The sequence below is a fragment of the Trichosurus vulpecula genome, chromosome 5 (genome assembly GCF_011100635.1).
Source record: "Trichosurus vulpecula isolate mTriVul1 chromosome 5, mTriVul1.pri, whole genome shotgun sequence".
In the NCBI taxonomy this organism is placed as follows: domain Eukaryota; kingdom Metazoa; phylum Chordata; class Mammalia; order Diprotodontia; family Phalangeridae; genus Trichosurus; species Trichosurus vulpecula.
Genome location: NC_050577.1, coordinates 126,049,473 through 126,076,509, shown reverse-complemented (window position 1 = coordinate 126,076,509; position 27,037 = coordinate 126,049,473). Strand labels below are relative to the sequence as shown.

The 27,037-nt window shown below is 36.3% G+C and overlaps 1 protein-coding gene across 1 annotated transcript in view; it reads right to left on the bottom strand.

The window, feature by feature from the left end:
• Positions 1-1,293: 1,293 nt before the first annotated feature.
• SLC13A1 (solute carrier family 13 member 1) overlaps positions 1,294-27,037 on the bottom strand; it is an 88,356-nt gene continuing 62,612 nt past the window's right edge. Inside the window, exons 8-15 of the mRNA XM_036760943.1 lie at positions 23,027-23,146; positions 18,475-18,573; positions 17,267-17,368; positions 11,937-12,043; positions 7,632-7,741; positions 5,840-6,001; positions 3,001-3,138; positions 1,294-1,431 (exon numbers count right to left, since the gene is read on the bottom strand). Of these exons, the coding sequence (XP_036616838.1) occupies positions 1,294-1,431; positions 3,001-3,138; positions 5,840-6,001; positions 7,632-7,741; positions 11,937-12,043; positions 17,267-17,368; positions 18,475-18,573; positions 23,027-23,146 (976 nt within the window). The remainder of the gene's footprint in view (positions 1,432-3,000; positions 3,139-5,839; positions 6,002-7,631; positions 7,742-11,936; positions 12,044-17,266; positions 17,369-18,474; positions 18,574-23,026; positions 23,147-27,037) is intronic.

The following is a 27,037-nucleotide window of genomic DNA, read 5'->3' as shown; positions in this document are numbered from 1 at the left end:
TTACTTACCTCTCATGAACATTATTTTAGTCCCTGTACTTCCCCCCTTTAACAATTTAGCCGTCAAATGCCAATCTTGACCTTCCTCTTGGACCTTGCATCTGTTTCCCATTTCACGTAATATGACCTGACCTATTTTTCCTCTACTCATCTTTAACTTTATTCTTTTTTCTCTCCCAATTGCTATGCCTTTCCTTCTTACTTAATTTATACTTAGGTATGTGGTAGCTAGTGAGACCTTAAATTCTGTATCAATTTTTTCATCTGTAAAAAAGGTGACTATGGGGCAGGTGGGGGAAACAAAGTGTATGCAATTTGAAATGGTGATTATACCAATGATGAATTGCTTTTGCTTTTTTTCTCCATTGGCATATATATTATACTAGTGGTCCAAATCATAGCAAGCCTTATTGTTCACACATTTGTAAATCATATTCCTTAATATTGATTAAAGATATGGATTACATTAAATTCACTTAACCATGTTTGAGGAGAAATGAAACAAGAATTGAATTCCCATGTTTTTGTGTTAGGATGATGGTCAATATAACACTCCCTTTATACATTTTTTTTTACTTCAAATAAAGTGCAGGAATTTAAAAAAAAACATGAGAGTTTATAACTTCATATCATGCCTGAAGTAAATACATATACAAATCAGAATGTTAAACTAAACCCCAAATTGATGATAAAGCAAGTTGACCGATATCTTTAGGAGACTAAGGAGTAAACCCTTAGTATGAAACAATAAGTAAATAACCCGAGTCCAATGTCAACAATGGATTACTTGATGGTACCTGGTATGATGATGAAGGAATTACACTGCCTTCATCCCAAAGAGGTTGTGGAGCCTGCTGAAATTATCATCGTAAGCAAATACTTAAAGAATCTGGAGTTTCTTTAGCATAGGAAATCTCCCTAGTATCAATATTGGAACTCCATCAACATGAAATTCAACCCTCTTGGTAGAAAACTCATAGAGTGCTACCTAAGGTACAAGAAGGTTAAATATTTTGTCCAGAGTCATACATCTAATAGTCGACAGGATTAGATCCCAGATCTTTTTTTTTTACCCCAAATACAGCATTCTACCATGCTTCCTTGAGAGTAATTATAGTAAATGAAGGAATACCTGCAATGTACACTAGAAGAGCAACTGTAATTTGGAGGGCTTGTCGTTTGTCTTGAACCTCAAATATTCCTCAATTTAACAATTTATTGTCCAGTCTTATGTGCTCTTAATGTTTCTCAAAATGTCCTACACAACAACTAGAAGATCCATTCTGGTCCGTGGTCAAGGCAATGTATGATTCGTAATTTCAGGAGCCCAACTAGGATATGTATGGAGGTCAAACATGGGTACCATCCATGTGAAGATGCCAAGCATCACTACAGCAACACCTACAATATTAATGCCCAAACCAGCTTTAACCTTAAACAAAAATAAAATATAAAAGTTAATCTCTTGAAAGGTAAACCAACAAGATAATTTGCATACCATTTTATACTTTTCTACATTGAGTTTGTACACAGCCTTGAGGAAAAATGAGTTGCCATTCTGTAAATAAAAGAGTTTCTTCCTCCAGTGATACAGGATGTTCTAATCTGTTCTAAAGAAGTCACCATGGAGTTGGAAATGACATGAAAAGGATATCTGGGACTATAGCTAAGTAATTTCTGAGCCTTTTTTAAGAAAGAAATTCTACAATCTTTCTCGGTAACTCATTCTTAATGTTTAATATCTATTTCCATTAGGAAATTCTTATTTTACTTTTATATCCACATTTGTAATAAGTGTTTTGTGACTTTTTGTTAATATATTTCATGGGATACAATTTAAAGGCATAGTCTATCCAAAGCCATGTTATATTAGCTTAATACAACTAGGTTCTACAGTATTTGATAACTGTTATTTGGGGAAAGATGGGGCTTCAATGTTCCTTTTTCCAGGCTTAGTAATACTAATTCCATTGATCTTTTTAAACGATTGTTATATTTTTATTTACATCATCTTTAAAACTTCTCTAAATTGTTTCTTTGGTGACCCAAACATAGTAAGAATATGACTATAACTTATTATTCAAACTTGCCTTGTAGTTATCATTTGCATCCCTCCCAAATGTCCCCACATATAATGCTCATTATAAAAAATGTAAAGGAGTAGTATAGATCAAAGATCAGCAAATGACTGTGGAAGGCTGTTTTTTACATTCCTTCAGCTAAGAATCATTTATACATCTTTAAATACAGTTTTAAAATACAAAAAATACCATTCAAACATAGGGCTGGCCTGATTTGATCCTTGGGTAATAGTCTGTTGACCTCTGGTTTAGATGGTGACAAAATGGCCCTTTTACATTGTGGTCCATTATGACACCTACATCAATTTACAGTATATAAGTACATAAAATATTTCTTGTATTATGCAAGTGCAGATTTTTTTTGTTTTAAGTATAAATTTTTTAAAATGTTTGACCATTCTGTCTTTTGCATTTAACAAATGCAAGTATGTACATATTTCCTTTATAATCATTAATTGTTATTGGCCTATGTGTCTGGATCACTGTGCCAACTTTTAGAATGTGAGCTTCAAGAGACAGAAAAATATTCCTTATTTTATTTACTGTATCTGGAAGCATGCAGAGTCTCCATTAATGAATATAGAATAAAAAAGACTCCTTTACTTTAAAAAATTCTCCATTTTTTAAAGATTTAAGTATCACTCCAGGTTCTATCAGCCATCCGGAAGATGTTTCTAATACCTAATCTATAAATTCTATTCCAAATTCCATGAAATCATTGAAACTGTTAAATAGCTTTAACTTTAGGTCTGAGGACTCAATAAAATAAGCTCCTCCCAGGCCATCAACTTTTTAAAAAATACAATCTAGTAGTTTTATTAACTAATAATGGAATAAGAATCACCTTTCCCCTCCCCCCAAAAAAGAGAAATAACATCCCACGTGTAAGTCAAGATCTTATTCTCTCTCTAATCACTTACCATATCAATGACTTTCAGATGGCCATAGGAAAAGACGATGGCATTGGGGGGATTTGCTATTGGTAAGAGGAATGCAAATGAAGTACATAGAGTAGAAGGTAGCAAAACATAGAGGGGGTTCACATGAATAGCTTCAGCCTATTGAATAAGAAAAATGAAGGAATATAAAGGACATCTCTAAGACAAAACAGTGACTTAAAAATTAAAATTGATAAATTCACCAAAATAATCTTTCCCAGAAGCAGGTTAAATATCTTTTTAAAAATAATAAATATACATTTTATAGTTACAACTTTAAAAAAAAAGATTTAATCAGTAGAAAAGCTTCCTTCCTTTCTCAGTAAGAGTTTGTCCAATGCAAAAATAATTTCCTATCACATTTTGCTTCATTCTTTGTCCCTTTCTAGATCAGTGAGTTGTTTTTAAACTTTTTCAGACCATTGGCCACTTGGGCATAGGTCACAGCTCTCTTTGGATCGTAAAGCTGTCATTCAGTTGTTTCAGTTGTGTCTGACTCTCTGTGACCCCATTTGGGATTTTCGTGGTAAAGATACTGGAGTGGTTTGCCATTTCATCTCTGGCTCATTTTTTGAATGAGGAAACAGAGGCAAAGAGGGTTAAGTGACTTGCCTAAGGTCACACAGCTAGTAAGTGTCTCAGGCCAGATTTGAATTCAGAAAGATGAGTCTTCTTGACTCCAGGCCCAGGACTCTATCCACTGTGCCACCTGGCTGCCCCATCATAACAAAGAGATTATTTCAAATCAGAAACCAAAGCTGAGGTCACTTTCTAATTTATAAATAGGATGTATTCCCAAAAGTTTGCCAGTGATTTGTTTTACATTCAGACTACATTTTCCCTTAGAAAGTGTTTTAAATGGTCATTTGGTTTATTGCACACACCCCTCCCCTCATTAAAAACCTATTTAACTCATTATGTACATTTTATATTGGTAATATTTTATTGGTAACCAGAACTACTTAATTTAATAAATTATTGGTAAATAATTTATTAATAATTTTATTAAATATTTTCCAGTGGAAAAATTAAAATTTTAAATATGGTCACAAGGACTGGAAGTCGAAACCTTACTGGGCTTCAGTTTCCTTATTTGTACATTGTGGAGATTGAACTGGATATTCTATAACATTCCTTATACCTCTGAATCTGGTGATTATTTTTTTAATCTTACCTCCCACCAATGTAGTATGGGAGTAGGAAGAAAGAGAGATGGAAAGATTAAATTCAATTAATCTTTAGTTAATGCCTACTATATGTAGGGTACCAGCAATTTGTTGACTATACTTCCATATCTTAATAAAGGAATGCATATTTTTAAATAAGTCACTCCCCAACTGTTCTAAATTGGGGCACAAATGATAGTGATCCTGCCCCGTCCAATACTGATGAAAGCTCCAGGCCATGGCTTCCTTCATTTCCTACAAGTTGTTTGTAAGTCTAACGTTCATAAGCCAGGTACAGACTATAGAAGAATCGTCATGGCAATGTATTTACCCATATTATTTTGTTCCCCACATAATTCTCCCCTCCAATTTTGAGAAGAAAATCAATGCAACTATTTTACCCACATAATTTTCCCTGATTTGACATAGCAACATGGCAGGTAGCAGACACTGGTGGGCAGTTTTAACAACACCAATCAATTTTCACAACTAGAGGAAAAGCACTCCCCATGTAAAGTATCTCTCTTCACTGTAACTCACTTGTCACACTAGGAAACATGTTTCACATAAAAATGAGTGCACTTTGTGCTAGACAAAGAAGTAAGTGAAAGTAAGTTGTACCTAGCTGCATGTTGGGGAAGAAATGAGGAAGGGCAAATGAGCATCTCATATTTCTTCCTAAGGTATTCACCCGTTCTTTCTTATGCCTTTCTTTGTTTCTTTTCATCTTCCTTTCCTCCTTAGTATCTCCTCTGGATCAGCAGAAAACTTCACTGTTTTCTCTGGACCAAAGGTGCTAAATCTCTAAATACAAAATATATGCTCCTTTCAGTTGTTTGTCAATCATTTTATATTTTCCTTCACAGAAGGAGGGAGGGAGAGAGAAATGTGTATTAAGGTACATTTGAGTGAGAGATGTTAGTGTCAGATCTAAATTCCAATTAACGTGGTCACTGATTGCTACATAACTTTTAGACTCTGATAAAAGCTCATGAGAAACCAGAAAGATTAAAATTTATTATTGTAGTAATAAAATGAAAAACCAGGTATTCCCCCCCCCACTTCTTGTGGTAGACATGAAAATAAGGATATACAATGAGAAAATAACAGAGCATTATATGTTCATATATATAAATATAGGTTATATATTAAATTACACATGTACAATTTTATATAACTTGATAATTTGATATAATAATACAATTACATATATAATTTAATAAGCATATAATTTATTTAATAGATACAAATAGTATTATTATTAATAAAGACTAGTGGGCAGATCACCCAGAGTATATATGCATATCACAATGGTTCTATACTATGAATTAATGAATGAATGAACTAGTGAAGGAACAAAAGAAAGATCATTTATAAAGGACTTACCATTTACCAACCCCTATCCTAAGCACTGAATACAGTTAAAGAATATGAAGACATACCAGCCTTCAAGGAACTTAACATTCTAATATGTTGAGACAAAACACATGTGGGAGTAGTAACTAGGGAAAGGCATTTTGCTTCAGAAACTTACAGGGATGGTGAATGGAGCCACAGGAGAGTAGATTGGCATCCACTTTCCAGTAGCAGTGGCTACTTGCTTTGATTATAATCTTTTCTCTCATAAAGTCTGTCAAAGTAAACCAAATACTCACCAATGGTGCCAATATGGGTAGGAGAAGGGTAATGGTAGCTGGATTGCTGACTACTTCTGTTAAAGAAGTGACAAGCAAAGAAGATATAAGGATAATTGACCAAACTGGTAATGAGCCCAGAGGTGTTAGTTGTTGGCCAATCCACAAAGATAATCCCGAATGCTACAAAACAAATAAAATTGTATTGTAAATATTTAGTCCTTATTAAGAATTCCTCTTTACATCCTTAGGAACATTGCTTTGATGGAGAACTTACTGTCTATAAAAATATGTCTATTTTTTCTTATCTTGTAGTGACCTCCCAGAACATCAAGATCTGTGGAATAACCATAATTCTCTGTGATTTGACTCTTTTGGAGGAGAAAAAGGAGAACTCATTGACTTTCATTTTAATTATACTGGTAGGTTTGATTTTTTGTTTGTAAAAGAAGTCAGTTTGTGGAATCAGTTTATGCAAGGAGATTTTGAAAGCTATCCCAGACTGTAGAAGATTAGGTTAAAAGAAAGCAAAAGGGTAATACAATTTCAAAAGCCATGTTGAGGAGTGCCCATAGAGACTGCTCTGGTCTGATACTAGGGCTGTGGAAGTAGAGACATAATTATAATTTGGGAGTCCCTGTCTTAGAATCTGCGGCCATATCAATTTCTTTTGGAAAGGTTGCATGGAGAGATTTCCTTCAAACCCTGTAAAAGGGCTATCCTAGAAACATGTGGAAGTTTGGTTCTGTCTTTGGATTCTTATACCAAACTAGAATCTCTAAGTCTGGCCAAGGGAGGAGGCATAAAGCTCAAGAACCCATCCAGTCCCTTAGAGTTCCTCCACATTAAACATTCTAGGTCTAAGTCAAACAGTCAACTCATATGACTAGAATGTGACTGAACCAGGCTCATCTCCACAATTTAAGAAATGAGGGAAGTTCACTACATCACATTTAGGATGATACAGCAATAGCTTGAAAGAACACTAGAGGCTATATAATCCAAACCCCTCATTTCACAAATGAGGAAACTGAGGCCCAGACAAGTTCAGTGACACACCCACACATACAGAGGAACTTTTAGGGAATTTCAAAATCCAAATATGAGGATGCTGTGGTTTAGTACCCGGAAGCAAATTGCTCCTCAGTATAGACCACAAAGCAACATTTCTATTACCTGTACTGGTGGATGGTCAATGGTTAATATCCAGTTACTCTGTAGAGAAGCTAAAAAGTTACTGTGGAAATCATATTTTCCCCTTATTGATTACCCTGAGTATTGAACAACAGAATCAGTATTCTTAAGGAGTTTTAATTTGTACCCGAGGTATAATAATACCATTTTAAACTTGGCTGTATAAAAGGAACTCCATCATTTTGTACACATTTATTCATTCTATTAGAGGGCTTTCTTTGATGTTGGTGAAGGTTCCCTACCTTGAAGACAAACCTGCCTCATGAGAAGGTGTCTTTTTATATCTTATTTTCCTATAAACTGAGTATTTTTTCTGTGCCTTCACTATACTAATATTATTTCATGGAGTGAGACTTTTAATCTCAACTGCATTATTTCCTTTTGTCATGCTGGAAGACTGTAAAATAAATGTGCTATGCTTACAGTCTATAAAAATCCTTGAACTCTGATCTCATCTGTGTTGTATACTAGGTACGTAGCTATTGAAATCTACATCATGAAAATGACAGGATGACTTTGAATGTGGTGAAAAAATGAGTCTCTCTGTGCTTGCTTTCTTTCTTTCATTCTTTCTTTGGAATGACACAATTTGCCCAGAATCTTCTACAAAGTTTATTACCTCACAGCCGTCAGCCAGGGCAAACCCACCACCCACAAGAATAGCTATGTCCCAGGGCATGAATGACTGGAATTCTTTCCAAGTAATCAGCGGAGAGTAATCAAAAGCAACTAGAAAAAAAAGAATTTGAAGTTAAAATATTGTTTGAAAAATAATCATATGACATGATACTTAAAGGTAACCTTGTTTTCAGCACTGGAAGAAATCATAACAACTATTGCCCAACAAATATAGAAGATTCCTCTTCTGTTTACAAGTAGTACTAGGGGGGAAGGTGATTTGTATTTCTAGAGTAGGGAAAAGGCTTAGATTCTGAGAATGTTGCATAAACCATGTTTAGTTAGGAAGCTGTATTCTAAAAGGTAAAAATGGCATAACTTGGGGAGGGGGGAGTGAAATCCCTTGAATGTTATTTCTGAAGAAATCCAATATCACCTTGCATAATGAAATTCAGAAACTATACTGGAGAATTTGTTATGCAACATTCCAGTGGGGATTCTGAGCAAAACGACCTGGCTTAGGATGCCTCACATGTCCTAAAAGCTTTGATGCACAGATTTAATAGGTAACATACACACACACACACACACACACACACACACACACACACATATATATATATATATATATATTTATGGTGCTACTCTCTATATATTTTGTACATATCTATTGATATACATGCTATCTTCCCCATTCAAATGTAAGCTGCTTAAAGGCAGGTACTGTTTTTTTGTTGGTTTGTTTTTTGCTTTTTTTTTCCTTTTTTCCCCAGAGCTTAGCACAGTGCCTAGTGCATAATAATGGCTGAATAATGCTTATTGCTTGATCTAGGAAATGTTCTGCTCCCTTCTGAATAATAGCATGAAAAGGGTCAGTGACTACGTGTTTCATATTTACCAGAACTCCGGTTAAAGGAAAGCATGGAGAAAAAAAATAACACATTCTAGTTACAAGTCATAAGATAGGACAATAAGAATGTTTAGAAAATGTTTGGTATAAAACATTCATCTGTTCTCTGGTCCCTATTGCCTCAGTGCATTAAACACTAGCTTCACTCAGGATAAAGTGGTATGCCTATTTAGCCATACGACTATATGGAACAGGTGATCATGTAGATAGGCACAGATTTACTTTGTAACCAATACTACTTCATTCTGATGGATAAGGAGGAACTTCTGAAGGAACTGGTTGCTGAAACAAATGATATGCATCTTGGAAGGAAGCAACTATATCATCTCAGAAACCAAGGTAAGTAAGGGGGTTTGCTCAAGGAAGAAGGTGATTGCTAAATTTCATATTTTGAATTGCATCCTAGATTTTAGGAGAGATGATTTCAAAACCACCAGAGAAAGGAATAGATTGGATCCCATGGTCAAAAATTCTAGGAGAGAAATCAAGTCAAGGGGTAAGGAACACTCTAAAGAGAATGAAATTCTAATGAAACTAAACACCAATGATTCCAATGAGTTAGAAGCTGAGGGTAGGGGAAGGATTATTTAAAGAATTGATTGTAGATGTTCAGGAACCTGGATTAAAAATTTAAATTTTTAAAAGAAGTGTATAGATGATGGGAACAAGGGCGGAAACTGAGGATGAATACAAAGTAGTAGCATGATCCTGTAAGAACAAAGTCATGAATGTTTAAACTCAGGAAAAACCCTAAATCTTGGTTATACTAAGGAAAGAAAAAAAAGTTAGGATAGGATCATGACTCAAGATAAATAGGACAATAACAGACAATGGACTGAAAACAAAACTACACTACTCAGATGAGTTGAATATAAGATATGGAAATTTAATAGAGATAAATGTAAAGTCCTATGTTTTGGTTCAAATACCAACTATGATGTGAGAAATATGACTAGGAGATAGTTCGTGTGGGAAAATGGCCAGAAGAATCTAATCTAATCTACACTAAGTAGAGATGTGAATTGGTCCAATCATTCTGGATATTAATTAGGGATTTAGTAGGAAAAAATGACTAAACTTTTCATATTGTTTGACTAGAGTGGTGGTTCTGTGAGTGGATAGAAAAGACCCTAAAGAGATGTCTCTTTAGAAAGGATACTAAAAGAGAAAAGAGACTAAGAAATGATAAAATTTGAATATTCTTTGCAAATGTGGGGTGAGATAGAGGTGCCACTGAGATGAGACTAAGAGGGATGTGTTAGCTAAGCATTTGAATAAGTTTAAGATTTGTTTTGTTTGGTCCCTAGGAGGAAGAACTAGGAGCAAGGGGTCAAGTGTCAGAGAGGCAGGTTTTAGTTCAGTATTAGGAAAAAAGTTGGATCTATCCAAAATGTGGAATGTGCTCAGTTGGGAGGCAATAAATCTCCATTCACTGGAAGCTTTCCAGTGGAAGATCGCTAACTACTTGTTGGGGATACTATAAAGGGTATTATGTTCATGGAGATGTTCCCTTTCCAAGTCTGAGAGAACTTCTCCCCTATAAGAAATGTGTACTTCAAACTTTTGTAAGAAGGATCTCACCCAAAAGTGTAGATGACAGGACATTGGTTCCCCTGTAGCCAGTGAGAATGATAATAACCCAGTTGTGGGGAAGACTGTGAGCTTAATACAATCACCTAGTTAAGAATTTTCCATGAAAGATCTACTTTTCATTTCCCAAAAGAAAAGATTCTAGATCAGAGAAAGGGGCAAACTGACTTATAAGATCAGAGATGAAGACTGGCCATGACAGGGGTGGGGAACCTGTGGCCTCAAGGCCACATGTGGCCCTCTAGGTCCTCAAGTGAGGACCTTTGACTGAATCCAAACTTATGAAATTTGTGAAGAGGCCACATGTGGCCTCAAGGCTGCAGGTTCCCCACTCCTGGGCCAAAGCATTTGAGACTGTATTGGCGGGACTCTGCCAATACGAGTGTGGTACATTCTGTCAGGAAGCACATCTTCCTTACCAACACCCCCTGGGTATTTGCTTCACTGCCCATGAGACAGGAGCCACTTTGGTAGCCTTTGAAAGGACAGGACATGTCTGTGAGCCTAGGAAAGATGATACAGCAGTAGCTTTTGGTGGCTCCATCAACCTGATTGGGAACCTCAGACCCAAAGACTTAACTCCAAGATAACTTGCCACATGAAGGTGAATTATGACCTCTCTTTGGTAAATTAATGTTTAACAAGGGATCTAAGAAGTCCTAAACTAACAAAATCACCGTGTCTGCCTTTCCCCAACCACCTGCCATAGCAGCAGATGAGTGAAATGTATATATCTTTGACCTTGGTAGCTTTGCTCCTTCCTGACTCCTCCACTTAACAGTAGATCTGAGTTTCTCCTTTCTCCATAGTTCTAATAAGTATTCTGGCTAGTGGCCATGAACATGGCTTGCTGGCGACCACTAGGATGGCAAACAACAAAATGCTTTTGGACTATGCCACTGATAGAGTTGCCTCAAAGCTGAGGTTTTCATCTCTGCTAAAGATTCCCTTGTTTATACTAGTGCTGGAGTCCTTATGACTCAACCACTCACCCAGCAGATGCCTAAAGTGCATTTTTGGGTAACTCATGGTAGCCAGGGAACTACTCATTTGTAGGACTGGAATATTAAGATAAAATATATATGCAATGACCGTCTTTAAAAAAAAAAAACACCTTTCAGTGGAACTGAACTCTGAGTAATCAGTCTTGATCTCAGATAAGAGATGATGAAATGTTCTTCCCTCCCTTTAGTGAACTGGGGGACTACAATTTTGGAACTTTAAATATCCTGTCAGATGCAGCTACTGTGGAAGCCAGTTTGACTTGACTGTTATTCTTTGGTACAAAGGAGGTTTCAAGGGTTCAATGTGTATGGTGGAAAGTTGGCGGAGGGAAAGAGGATTGATTGGTAGAAATGAGTGATATAAAAGTAAAGGCATGAAAAAACTTTTTTAAATATTTGAGCAGTACTTTTGCACATGTAAAAATGTTATACTAAAGAAGAATGTGTATATATGTGTGTATACATATATTTGCATATTTATATATATATACATATTTCTAATTTAAAAAAAAACTATTCCTTTTTCTCCCTAAAATCCTACGCATGCCCCTCTTCCATATACCTGTAGGTTTTTAATATTTAAATATTTACCTCGGTTTCTGGTTTTTTCCTTTGTTTTATTTTTTACACACATACATATATGCATGTGTATATATACACATAGATATACATTCATATACACTTCACCTTTGAGTGCCAACTGAGACTATTGAGCCTACCTATTTTTATTCTTTTCACAAAATGGATTAGATTATCCATAAACGTAACACTGATATAACTCAGAATTTAAATAATACTCAACTGATTTCTCCAGTAGGTGTAGTTTTAGTCAATTTCTTGGCTGGAATCAAGAAGAAAAGCATGCCTACGATTAAGGCAACAGTTGAATCTGTAGCAAAGCCTGAATACCTAAGAGAAAATTATTAATGTATTTATTAAACCCAGCATCCTAAATTTATAGGAACCAAATACCAGATGAATTATCCTATAAGTAATTGTGAAGCTATTTGTTACTTACTTTATGAACCCTGTTATAAAAATCATTTGTGTCCCACCAAATCATTTGCATGCAAATGGGCACCCCAAAGTCTCAGAATTACTGTTTAACGTTAGTGTGCCAGTTTTTGTAGGAGTCAAGAACACACTGGATTTAAGGGTTTCTTCTGACACATTGTAGCTTTGTGACCAATGACATGACTTTTAACTTCTCAGTCTAAGACAAGTGACTAGCCTGCATCAGCAAAGGAAGTTTCTACACCGAAAGTTCCCTGTACTGATGAAATCAATGGTCTAGACTAACCTAACCCCCAGATCAGTGTGTGTGTGTGTGTGTGTGTGTGTGTGTGTGTGTGTGTGTGTGTGTGTGTGTGTTTGTGTTTGTTCTGGAGTACTAGGTCAAAGTGGATAACTTTGTGGCTCTCTGGGGTGTGGAAAGACGGATCTGTAGGAGGAAAGATTCTGGGGCAGGCATCTGCCTTCAGTTCTTAGTTATGTCCCAAAATTCCCTGTGTATTTAAATAGTCAATATTTTGGTGATCCAGTGATGTGCAGCATGACAGTGCAAAATCTATTCCCTTGGTCTGTTTGCTATTCAACACTAAGTACATTTTGATTCAGTGAATTAAGACCATGATGTGAGAGAGTATAAACACTGTATTTTAGTGCTTGTATGTAAGGAAAAATACCTGGATACAACAGAGAGTATGAAGCTATACTTGGTGTACAGTCCAGGAGTTAGAGGCTTGTCTCTGGATTTGTGGGGATGTGGAAAGGGTAAACAACATGGCCAGCATGCTCTGCTGGTGCTTTAAGTTGAAATTATTTTTAGTTTTGGTTCTGGTCTCTTCTCCCACCCATACCTACACATAGCTATACCAGCATCAGGGGAGAGTACGTCAGAACCCTGATGGAAGGTAAATCTGAATGACACAGTTCATATCCATCCATATTCTATACACTGCAAGAAAAGTAGTTCTTATATACCTAGTCTGTAGGCAAGCACATTAGGGACAAGTGGTGATATGCTTATGAGGGTGAGTGGGCCCATGTCAAATTGCAGTCTTGAATTACATAGCTGAAGAGTTTCTCCTTTGAATTATTGCCATCTTTTCTTAATTCTGGTATCAGCAGATTGAATTTATAGCGAGTGGAAACAACCTGTTTTATAACCCTTACCTGCCTTCCTTCATGTCAGACTCCAGGGAGAGCAAAATATGAATGTTTTTGGAGGCACTGAAAACAGCATCCTCTCCAAAGTAGACTTCTAGTTTTATAGGGGCCATAGTTTAATCATTTCATTTAGTGACTAGTTTATTTGCTTTTGGTCTCAATTGGTGATTTCAACGGTATAGAGAGCTATAGTAACTTGGATATCAAAAAGTTTAGTGAGTTAAAAGCAGAATTTGAACCAGATGTTTCTAACTCCAAGGCTTACATTCTAAGCACTTTATGCTCTCAGTTGCTATTAACTCATAGAAATTCATTTTCCCCTATTGAAAAAAGCACCAGATTTGGATTTAGAAGACATAGATTCAAGTTCACCTATTACTTAATACTAGGGTGACTATGGGTAAGTCATTTAATCTCCCTCCACTGTAGCTCATTGGTAAAATGAGGACATAGTTCTAGATGGCCTTTGAGGTTCTTTCTAGCTCTAAATCTATGTTTCTATGAAATACTATGTTGAATATAAACTATAGTAGTGATTTTATATGGCTGAATTTATACGGCTGCTACTAATGAAGGAGGGAGGCAGTATGTACAATGGAAAGGCCACTGTGTCTAGAGTCAAGTGAACCTGGGTTCAAATCCTTGGGAAAAATCACAACCTCCCTTGGGCTAACTTCCCACATCTATAGAGTGAAGAGGTTGGACTAGATGCATCTGTGGCTCTTTTTAGCTCTATATGATACACTTAAGAAAGCAGCTCCCAGCAATCTCCAAAGACCTTCATCTCTTTGAAAACCAGAACGTCACATGGTAGAAAGTCATATGTATAGAGTTTAGGTCCCAAAGTCAACACCTTTCCATGATACTACCTTTAGAAGTCTGACAACATAAACATTAAGTGTGTATCTAATTACATATAGGTTAGAGAAACAGCATGCTTTTGTGGAGATATGGCAAGTCAAGGGCACCTGGGTTCAAGTCTTGCCTCTGATACATGTTAACCCAGTGACCAAGAGCAAATTGCATAACTGCTTAATGCCCTAGACAACTCTGTAAGATTGCAATTTGCCAATGAAGGGAGTTTACACACTCAAGAGTTACCTACACAGGGGCAGCTAGGTGGCACAGTGAGTAGAGCACCGGCCCTGGAGTCAGGAGGACCTGAGTTCAAATCCGGCCTCAGACACTTGACACACTTACTAGCTGTGTGACCTTGGGTAAGTCACTTAACCCCAGATGCCCTGCCTTCCCCCCTCAAAAAAAAGTTACCTACACAGATGAAATCACAGGCCCAAACCATATACGTGTGTGTGTGTGAGCATACAAAGGGAGGGTGAGAGAAAGAAAGGAAAGAGATATTATTTTACTATCCCATAACATGGCAATCTTCAGTACCTATTTTATCATCTACCTGAAAATCATAATCATCCAGATAAAGCAGTTTCTTTTTCACTATAATACATTTTCTAAAATGAGTCTGACTTGCTTGAAAACAAATTTATTTTCCTTACTGGCCGAGCAAAAAGTCATCATGGAGTGAGTCACTCTGTTGAAGTCACCAGCATCTACAGCAGTAGTCATGCTGGGTTTCTTTTATTTCAGTTGTAATTGCTGGTTCTATATTTTGCCAAGATAGACTAGGCTTCCCTGTAACCTCATTTTGTTTAATATGAAGTGACACATTGCATTCTACCCAGGTCCAAACAGATGGGATGGAAACACTAGGAGGTACCCAATAAGACATGGTATTTGGATTTTGGATAACCTATGAATGGTTCCAAACTCTGTATAGAGAAGAATTATGTCATATTTTCATAATCATATGTAATGAAATTATTTTATAATAGGTTCATATACATGGACATATATATATAAAGCTAACATTTCCTATGACTATTATGGTTTATATAGATGGGATTGTTTTAATATAGCACAAATAGACATCAAACCCTATGACGTTTGCAGGAATTTTATTTGAGTCACCAAACTGATTTGGGCTCATCTTCATTTACAAATTATTTTGTGTTCTTGACGTTTTCTCCCTTACGTGTTTCCGTCTCATGCCGTTTTCCTAGGTAAATAGTCTAACACACGGGTCAGAAAGCAATACCCTGTGGTCCCAATCCAGCCTGCCATTAGTTTTTGAACAGCCCACATAAGTGGACCATTGTTTGCCAACCCCTGGTCTGAGACAACATCATATTCTGACACGGAATCCGGAAGCAATTTGAATCCCAGCTCCAACACTAACTAGCTATATAGTATATATAAATAAGCTACTTCCCCTCTCTGAGAATCTATTACCCTCTCTTTGAAATGGGGATCCTAGGATCATTAATGTAAACGGTAAAAAGAGTATAGGGGTTTAAATCCTTCAATTTAAAGATAAAGACACTGCAGCCTAGAGATCAAATGATTTGTCTAGGATCATATAACTGTCAGAGCAAAGGTTCCAGTTTAGGTTGTAAATCCAAATCAACATTTCCACCCTACTATCTTACCATTAAAAAAGAGAAGAGGAGGAAAGAGAAAGAGATAGACTGACATTCGTATAGAAAATGTTTACAAGCACTAGATGTAAATTCTCATTCGTTTATCACAATTATCCTGTGAAGTTATACTTAAATAGATTTATGATCTGATTGATGTGGGTATTGTAACCAGAATGGCCTTTGTTTTCTTTGAGTGACTCAATTTATCTCAGTGAGCTTTACTAGGTGCTAAGCCCCAGACCCAAACCCTATTAGGTGTTAACGTAATCCATGTGGATGTGAACCTCCCAGGGTCCTAAGGGGAGGGGTCAACTCAAGAACCAATCACCAGAGCCTGAGCTCTGGTGATTCAGATGATGTTTGATGTCTGAAGCCCTATAAGAAGAGAGGACAGAGCCATTTGTGTGGGGCTCTGGAGATGGTGTTGATGAGGAGACTCCGGGCAGCTGTAGCTAAGGAGCCCTCCAGCTTGTAAACCCGGGTGTTGAAACTTTGTTGAACTCTGGTAACTATCTGTTGGGACTTGAATCAGACAAAGTCTGTTGATATCTGTAATTTGTTTGCATTTTGTTTTGAAGTTCAGGGTGCTGGTTTTTTTCCCCTGAACTAACTGAATGATATTTGAATTAAAAGTAAGCTTGTCAACCCCTTCACCTTGCTTTCCTTAATTAAGCAGATCGAAAGAACCTGTGCTGTTGGCAGCTTTCTGGGTGCTGGCTGTGGGTGAATCTTATACCCCCACAGAAGCTGCTAGCCAGGTTGTTGAAACAGGTAATCCCTTCTATGATGCAAATTATAACCCACCTATGCCTGCCCATTCTGTGTGACATCTATACATGTCATTTAAATCCTCTGAACCTTAGCTTTTCAACTATAGTGTCATTCTTTATACCTACACCACTCAACACTGTACCTGGCTCATAGCAGCACTTCAAGAAATGCGTGTTGACTTATTGATATGTAATCTTGTATTTTGAACTAATCAATGGGATTTATGCTTTAAGTGAAGTTTAGACTAGGTGATCTCTGAGGTTTCTTCAAACTCTGAGATCCCAGTTCTTCCATAGAAACTAAAACCACAAAAAGTTTAGCTAGATTCATGCATGTGTATTTCTAATAAATTATCAAGGTGTCTTGAAAAGAATCTGGAGTAGAACTAAGAATATTGGAGCTACAATGTGCCTTGGAGAACAACTATCCCAATATACTCTCATTTTGTAGATGAATAAGGCTCCTTTGCCCAATGTCATACATAGAGTGAGGAAATAGCAGAACCAGGACCTGAACCCAGAGCCTCCACCTCCATAACCATTATCCAATTATTTTTATTTATCCAATGACCTTTTTGATTAGCGATGTCAGTACTTGCCAAGTGGAGAGAAATTAAGACCTGGATTCTAGTCCAGGTTCTCTAGAGAAGCATCAGTGGGTGAGTCAAAAAAAAGACAGTTTGATAAAATGTGGCACTTACTGTGAAAAAAGTGAGGACCAACCAGGAAGAAAGCCAGGATCTCGGCTAAACCATAACAGGGCCATTATTATGAAGAGGACCAAGGTTATAATCTCGGGAACCCTGTTGATAAAGTCCAATATAATCAACACTTATTTGGCTTAATTGTAACGTGTATACACTGCTTCTCCATTATCATCAGGTTCTATGGTATTCTTAAAGTTAAAAACATTGGGAAAGAGCGCTTTTTGTTGTTATTCATCTGCCTATTAAACTCCAGAATGCAAATCCCATAAGGCCACAGACTTTGTCTGAAAGTGCTTCCGTCATGATGCTTAATTAATAGTTGTTGAAATGATTGTATGTACGTAAGTTAGCATACTGTCAGTTTACCTTTTGGTTAAGATCTATAATTTCATTGGTGTCAAGAACTCCTGAGTAGCTACAACCTCTCCCAATGCTGACTGGGAACTTCGCTATAGTTATAGTTTAAATCTTCTCAAAGTGTGGTCCAGGGACCACTTGGGGTTCCCTTTATGGGGATCCTTGAGGTAAAAACTATTTTCTTAATAATATTAACATGTTTTAATTTCTAATATGGTGGTGGTTGGTAAGTCATTTTCAGTTGTGTCTGACTGTGTGACCCTATTTGGGGTTTTCTTTGCAAAGATACTGGAGTGGTCTGCTATTTCCTTCTCCAGCTCATTTTATAGATGAGGAAACTGAGGCAAACAGGGTTAAGGAACTTGCCCCAGGGTCACACATCTGGTAAGTGTCTGAGGCCAGATTTGAACTCAGGAAGATGTGTCTTCCTGACTTTAGGCCTGGCTCTCTATCCACCGCACCACCTAGTTGCTTTCTAATATGGTAAATATCTATGTCTATATATCTATATTTACTGCTATGGACAAATATAGATATATAGATACATAACTCCACATAAAACAAGAGTTTTGGGGGGAAGATCCTCAATAACTTTAAAGAGTGTAAAGGGGATCCTGAGAAAAAAAAGTTGGAGGACCACTTTGCTAACATAGTCTTAGGATAAAAAGTAAACCAATCATATTGAAATATAGCTTGTTTTAGAAAAGTTTGCAGACCCCTGGTTAAGGGGGGTTTTCTATATGCCTCTTTTGAGTGCATATAGAAATACATCTTTGCAGGCATATATACATGACATGAGTTTCTTTTCTTTCCTGCTACGTTAATTAAGCAATAATACATCTTACCTCATTGGCCCAAGTTTTTGGTACTCTTCCTTAATAACATTAGCACAGGCTTGTTCTTTCATTGTTTTGGTCTTGCCACACTTGAACATTTCTTTTAAGCTGGAATTAAAGAATTATGATTTTTAAAGCACCAACAAAATGAATATAGGGTTCTTTTGCCCATATTGCTATCATCTGAAAATAACTGTGTAAGCCTTATGAAATAAGATTCGACTCCCCTGTTATTGATTGTCCTCCCCACTATATTACCCCTCTAAGGACCTCTCATCTATCTACAAGGCCCACTTTTAATCCTAGTTCCTCTGTAAAGCCTTCCTTGACACTATGAAGCATTTTCTTTTTTAATGATTTTTTTTGGACAATGAGCACCTTTTTCTATACTTTCCAGTTTTCTAATTAATTATTTTATTGTGGATTGCTTGTCCCTAATTGTTTCCTGGATACATGTGTCTTACCACTGGAGCATGACTGTAAAGTCCTCAATGGCGGGGGTTTGTTTGTAAATGTTTTGTTCCCTAGACCATCATATTACTTGACATGGTGCTTCAATGTACCTAGGGGGCACAGTCCACATTTGTTTGACTTATTGTTCCCTAGACCAGATAGAAGGGAGGGAATAAGCATTTATATAGCACCTTTTACAAGTCAGGCGCTATGCTAAGTGTCTATAAGGCATTTTGACCTTAGACCACCTAGCTGGACCTTACATGATGATACAAAGTACCTAGATGGCATAGTCCACACTTGCTTGATCAATACAGCAGCAATCATGCTGAATTAACCCATCCACATTCTACTACAGAGGTATTCTGCTCAACCAACCTCGTCCAAAAATATGGAAAACTCTCAAGTCCAGAAAACATGCCCCCAGAGCATCAGCATAAATTGAAGTTTTATCTCACAAGCTAGTCAGGAAAGAAGGTGTACCCTAACAGATAAAGTTCAACTCTGATTATCCTCAAAAGCAACACCACTACTAGATCTGTACTCCAAAATTCAAAATCAAAGAAAGAACAGAAGAATCTCCATGAACAACAATTTTTATGGCAGCTCTTTTCATGGTAGTCCAAAATAGGAAACTAAGGGAGAATCTTCCAATTTGGGAATGGCTAAATCAGGGGTCTTTGATGACTAAATCCAAGTTTTACAGAACAAATCCTTTTATTAAGGGGATTTGTTTTGTGAAGCTTGAATTCAGTCAAAGGGTCACACCTGAAGACCACATGCGGCCTTGAGGCCACAGGTTCCCCACTCCTGGGCTAAACAAATTGTAGTATATGGATTTAATGGAAACTTATTGTACTATAAACAATGATGAAATGGACAAGTTGAGGGGAAAGTGGTAAGAACCTTTGTGAAATGATACAGATCAAACATAACTAGGAGAACAATTTACACAATGATAGCAGTATTATGGAGAAAAGCAGTCTTGAAAAACTTAAGAACTATGATCAACACAATTATAAAGCACAAATCCAAAAGAATGGAGATGAAACACACCACTCATCTTCTGAAAGAGAGGCAATTAATTTAAAATAGAAAAAGAGACATACATTTTCAGATATGGCTGATGTGGGAATTTATTTGGCTGGATTATGTAGATTTGTATTGAGGAATTTTTTACAGGGTTTAAAAAATTGATTGGGTGGGTGTAGTGGAAAGAATTGATTAATAAAAATACTTGCTAAGTGAAAAAAAATTACCATATAAAAATCAAAAGAATTCATATTGTACTTCATCTCAAAATGCCTCATCCTGTGAGGTCTCAATCACAGTATCTCTTGGTCTTAGCTCCCACCCCATTTTGTCCCTAATAATAATGTGTCCCTATCAGGCAAGGTGGTTGGTGAGGCAATAGTCAGAAGGCCAGAGAATAAGGAGTAAAGAGATCGCTTACTCTATGCCCCTTCCAATTTCCAACATATTGCCCCCTCCAAAAAAAAGAGTCTTTAAGCCACAATTAATGGGCAGAACTAACAATGGAGTTGCTATTGATTAAAAACCATTTAGGAGATGTTGAATTTTTATTATTATGAATAAGGCAAGTAATTTATAGTATGTCATCAGGAAGATGAGTATGTCACATGGCACAACAGAGAGTTAATCAATGGATGGCCCTTGTGTTCTGTCAGTATCCACACAATACTGAGAGACCTAGAGGAAGGCCCCCTAGCAACCTGGATGAGCCACCCTGTGGAAGATTTATGGGAGGAATTGGAGAAAGGTTGTTCAAGATAAACAGATATGAATGACTTGTGATTTGTATCATTGCAGAGAGTACTCATGTCTATTGAATCACAAATATATTAAAAGAGTGAAGTCAAATCAGTAACAAAAAGTTATACATCGTCATATGACAAATACTAGTATTACTAGAAAACAATCTATAGACCACTTGAAAAGACAACTTATGATAAAGCTCAGCTCTGTAGGGAAAATACAGCTAAAAACACATATTCTTCCTATGAATAGTTATCCAAATATGAATCTGAACACAAACCTTGTTGCTTTATTTTAGGGCAACACAGAGTTAAGTCAAAAACCAGATTGGTTCCCCTGAAAATGAAGGTTAATGCCTTCACAAAGGAACTGATGAAGCAAATGACAATACATCAACCTCTCCATTTAAATAACTTCAGTGGCACTGATGAATGAGACTCCCTTCCCAAATATGTTTGGGTCATTTATAATGGGTGAGTTAACTGTGTTAACAGCCAGCCCACTAATCAGAATGTATGGTACCCTGCCAAAAGAGCAGCTTATCATTTCTGTTTTTCGATCTTTCGCCTCTGGAGGTGAGTACCCTGGCGGGCTGAAAAGGACACTGAAAAATTAGCTTAAGAATGAAACTGTGCAGCATCTAACCAATAGTGGACAGCAAGGGGAACTATTTAAACATGCCACTGATCATGATTTATGGACTTTAATTTATGGACTTCATGGGACATTTTTTCTTACTGCATCACAGTGAACATATTTTAATACATCTGCTCTTTAGATCTTTATACTTTCTCCTCCTTGCACTACATTATTTTTAAATAATGCCAATTGCATTCATATTTTGTAAAGTTGTCAGGTGCCATAACAAATATATGAAACTATTGTGGCTCTTAGGTGAAATATATCTTCACTTCTGAACTTGGATTCTTATTCCATCTACCTCTTAGAACAGATTTCCAATAAAGTCATTTAGCATGTAGATATCCTCTCCCTGTGGTTTCTCACCTGCTGATCTCAGTGACACACCGCACATTTGCTTCCTTGGGGGAGGTTACTACATACTGTGTACACAATCTGGACAAATACATTTTTAATTTTTCCAGCACTATCCCCCACCCTCTGATAGAAACTGGCAGCTCCAGAAAGAACCCAGGAACGGGAGGAGGGAAATAAGAATGTCAGCAGGTAGGCAAGCTATGAAAATCTGGGCAAGGGGCTGCCTTGTGCCAAGGCCTTACCAACACAACACAACACACCAAACCTGTCTGGTGAAAAATGTTGCTGCTCACCAATGGGCAGCACCTATAATCAAGTTCTTACATTACTGGTTTAGGGTATCGTATTCTGTTTTATTGATTAGCCTTGAAATAATTTGAATACAATACTTTTCTCAAAATGAATTTTAAGTGTTAACTCGCTTAAAAATAATTCATGAAAGTGTGTGATGATTATTTTTTTCTTTTGTTTAAAAAATATGTTTACAACTTAGGTCTTTCTGTAAAAAAGATTCCAAATGATATATTGAACAGGAAAAACTTCGATCCATCTAAGAGAGCTTGAAGTTCTCCCTACATTAAACTCTGTGTATTTGATGTTATGTTGGCTCCCTTTAAAAATGTTTAGTTTCCCCCAGGAATTATGGAATGGATAGTTCTTTATTGATATGGAATGGCCTATCTTGGGAAGTAGTGAGCTCCCCCCTCAATGGAAGTGAAGAGGTCTACAAGCAAAGAGTAGCCGGTCATTTATTAAGTATGCTGTTGAAAAGATTCTTACTTAAATATAGGTTGGGCCAAACAGCCTCTGAGGCCCCTTAAAACCATATCATACTGTGACTCTTATCATAATTATTTATCCTACCTTATCCATAATGAATATATAGTCATTTCTTCTTCTATTGAAATCATATGCCAAGTGGGAAGCTAAAGTAGCATAGAATATTTCTCAGTTTTCCAGAAACATAATATATGACATTTGATAAATTAAATTCACATATAACAAACAAAATTAAAAATTCAAACTTTTTGAAATGACACTGTATCTAGTCTCATAATGTCAAGAGAAAGTAAATGTATACTTGAACATCATTATAAGAAATGGTAATGCTATAAGACTGCTTTATAGAAAAGAGCAGCATATAAAGAGGGTATTTGGTTATTTTGATAAAAAGTATTCCCTAAGATGAGGTCCGAGATTGATCGTACTTAGATCAAAATGCACTCTATAGTAAATAGTGTTAAAGCAATATTCCTGTATATATTTACATATGTACATGCTTTGCAAGTGATTCATTCACCTTTAGTTATGCCATAAATAACAAATGTCAACTTACTTGAAACCAAGGAAAAACCACTGAAGCCAGATCCAGCACAAGAATAGAAGAATAATGGCAACAGGAAAGGAAAGCAAAAACCAAGATCCAAAATTGATGCACTGACAGTCTGGATATCGTCTGGGGGATAAAAAGGCATGGGCAAGATTAACATCACAAGAGAAACAAATGCGAAACCTCAAGGATTAACACCAGTGGACAGCTGGTCTACCATTTTCCCCTCGGTTGCTAGCCAAGGGAGGCCCTCTTGTCCCTTAAACTATCCCTAAGAACAGCCAGCCACAAAATTATTGCTATGCCCCAGTAATATCTGGTTTTCGTAGGATTTGATTTTTGTATCTGTACCTAAGATTATGAGAACAGCTCCCATAGTATATGCTTGGAACCGGAGATGAATAAGTAGAGGAAATGAAACAGATTAGAGGAGAAATGAGGAGTTACTTATACAGGATGGCTGTCCTTATTAGGCAACAAACACCTAGTTCAACTTTAGCTACAAACAGATCCTGAGGAGTTTTATTCCTATTATCCATTATTCCTTCTTTATCCTCTTCATCTTCTTTTCTCTTCACTTGTCCACAGCAGCAACTTTCACTGTCCTATCAAGCAAAAGTCAAAAAACTCTTTCTTTTCTTTCTCTCCAGGATGACTGGGGAAGGGAACACAGAAATTATGTATACATGTCAGTAGATAAACAGATATGTGTGTATATAGATATACACACATATGTATAAGTATCTATGTATGTACAGATATACACATGCATATATATATATAATACACACACATATATACATACACACATATACCTGTGTGTATGCGTATGTATTTATTCAGTAGTTTTTCATTCCTGTTTGACTCTTTGTGACTCCATTTGGGGGTTTTCTTGAAAAAGATACTGGAGTAGTTTTGCCATTTCCTTCTCCAGCTCATTTTACAGAAAAGGAACTGAGGCCAGCAAGGTTAATTGACTTGCCCAGATCACACAGGTAGTAAATGTCTGAGGCCAAACTTGAACTCAGGAAAATGAATCTTCCCTGACCCCAAGCCCAGAACTCTATACATTGTGCCACTTAGCTGCCCCGTGCATCTCTATGTGCCAAAATACATATGCATAAATATATACATATATATATATACATGCATATATATATTACAGTTATATACACACACATACAGGCATGTGCAAACACATACCTATACAGGTACATATCTATGCACACTTATGTATAGATACTTCTGAATATACACATGTATATTCATACATATCAAAATATATGCATGCATGCATATATAATTTCTGCATTTCACTGGTAACCTCATATCCATTGTCTCAAAGGAAGGGTTCACAACCATAAATACAACTTCCTGTAATTGCTCTGTTTTATAGAGCTGAGAAGATAAGTGTTAGAGAATCTATAAAACTCATCTTTTTATGAACACTTTTAACTAGGAATTAAAGTCATTCACTATAGTTGTGTACATAAACATCTAAGAACCAAAGACTTTATTTACACCCAATATCCCTTCATCTCTTGTGGGATGATCCCCACATAGTACAAAGACCTTGAGAGCTAAAGACAAAGAATTAGTAACTCTAGGTTTCTACTTTTTCCAACTGTTTTCTGTGCATTTATGAGAAAGTCATTTATCTCTGGGATCAAGACTTCTGATTAAAAAATGAGTAGAGATGTCAAGAGCACTGTCTCCTAAAACAGCAGCACAAAAAAGCCTGAAGCTTGGCACAGTGCTTCCCAACCCCAGGTGAGCAGATCTCTTTAACATAAAGTTCATAGTGAAGAAATAGGCTAAGAAAATGAGTAAACAAAAACAACAAAAGAACTTGACCATAAAAAGCTGGCAGGGAAGACCAAGACAAACTCAGAAAAAGAAAACAATGCAAAAAATGGCTGCAAAAAAAGCCTCATAGAAAAATGCTGATTAGGCCCAAGCCCAACAAGAATTCCTGGAAGAGTTAAAGAGATAATAGTGGTAGAAGAAAAATTGGAAAAAGAAAAGAGTTATGCAATAAAATAGTAAAAAGAGAATTAGCAGGTTGGAAAAAAAGGCAAAAAATACTGAAGAAAACAGCACCTAAAAACAGAATTGACCTAATGGTAAAAGACAAAAAATTCACTAAAGAATGAAAGTCTTTAAAAAAACAAAATTGGCAAATGGGAAAAGAGTTACAAAATCTCACTGAAGAAAATAATTCATTAAAAATTAGAACTGAAAAAGAAGGTAATGAGTCCATGAGATATCAAGAAACAATAAAACAAGGGAAAAAAATAAGAAAATGTGAAATATTTCATTAGAAAAACAATTGACCTTGAAAATAAATGAGAGATAATTTAAGAACTATTGGATTTCCTGAAAGCCAGGATCAAAGAAAGAGCCTAGACATCATATTTCATATTTCAAGAAATTGTCTTGGTAAAATAGAAATTGAAAGAATCTACTGTTCACCTCCTGAAAAAGATCCCAAAATGAAAACTCACAGGAATATTATAGTCAAATTCCTGAGATCCCAGGTCAAAAAGAAACTATTCTAAGTATCCAGAAAGAAACAATTCAAATATTGTGGAGCCACAGTCAGGATCGCAAAAGATTTAGTGGCTTCTACATTAAAGGAGCAGAGAGCTTGGAATATGATATTCCAGAAGTCAAAGTAGCTAAGATTACAACCAAGCATAACTTAGCCAGAAAAACTAAATATAATCCTTCAGGGGGAAATGAATATTTAATGAAATAGAGGGCTTTCAAGCATTCCTGATGAAAAGACTAAAGTTGAATAGATGATGTGATATTTAAATGCAAAAGTCAAGAGAAGCATAAAAAGGTAAACATTAAAGAATAATCATAAGGGTCTCATTGTTAGAGCAGTTAAAAGAAACAGAGGGCATGGGCATGAGTCAATTATGTTGAAATGATCTCCAAAAAAATGAGGGGATGAGAAAGAGGGATGTACTGGAAGAAGGGGGAAGGGAGAGTTAGAGTAGGGAAATTTTTCTCATATAAAAGAAGCATACATTGAAGAGCTTTTACAGTGGAAGGGAAAATGGGTGTGAGGGATAGCAGGCAATGCTTGAACTTCACTCTCATTTGAATTGGTTCAAAGAGGGCAGACTATATAAATATGCTCAGGTGTATATAGAACTGTAACTTACCCAACAGGGAAATTGGAAGGGAAGGGAATAAGAGGTGGAGGGGAGTGATAAAGGGGAAGCAAAATTAAGGAAGGGAATGGTTAGAAGCAAAACAGACTTTTGAAAAGGGACAAGATAAAAACAGACAAAGAAGAAAATGGGATGGAGGGAAATACATAGTTACTAATCATAACTGTGAATTTGAATGTGATGAGCTCACCCATAAATCAGAAGTAGATAACAGAACACATTAGAAATCAGAATCCAACAATATTTTGTTTACATAAGAAACACTTGAACTGGAAAGACATACAGTTAAAATAAAGAGCTGGCATAGAATCTAGTATTTATTAGAATCAAATATTTGATTTCAGCTAAACTTTTTTTTTAAAGGCAGGGTAGTAATCATGATCTCAGACAAAGCAAAAGAAAACCTAATTAAAAGGGATATTTAGGGAAATTACACTTTGCTAAAAGTTACCATAGACAATGAAGTACTATCAAACGATTTTACAGCAAGTTTTTTTGTGATAAAGGTCTCATTTCTCAAATACATACTGACTATAGAACTGAGTCAAATTTATAAAAATAGGAGACATTCCCCAATTAGCAAATGGTCAAAGGATATAAACAAGAAGGTTTTAGAAGAAATCAAAGTTACCTATCAGAAATGACAAAGGCTTGAGGGAAAAATTAGTTACACTAATGAATTGTTGGTGGAGTAGTGAATAGGTCCCAACATTCTGGAGAACAATTTGGAACTAGACCCAAAGTGCTATAAAATTGTGCATACCCTTTGACCCAACAATACTAGTACTAGGTCTGTCTTCCAAAGAGATCAAAAAAGGACCTTTACATACAAAAA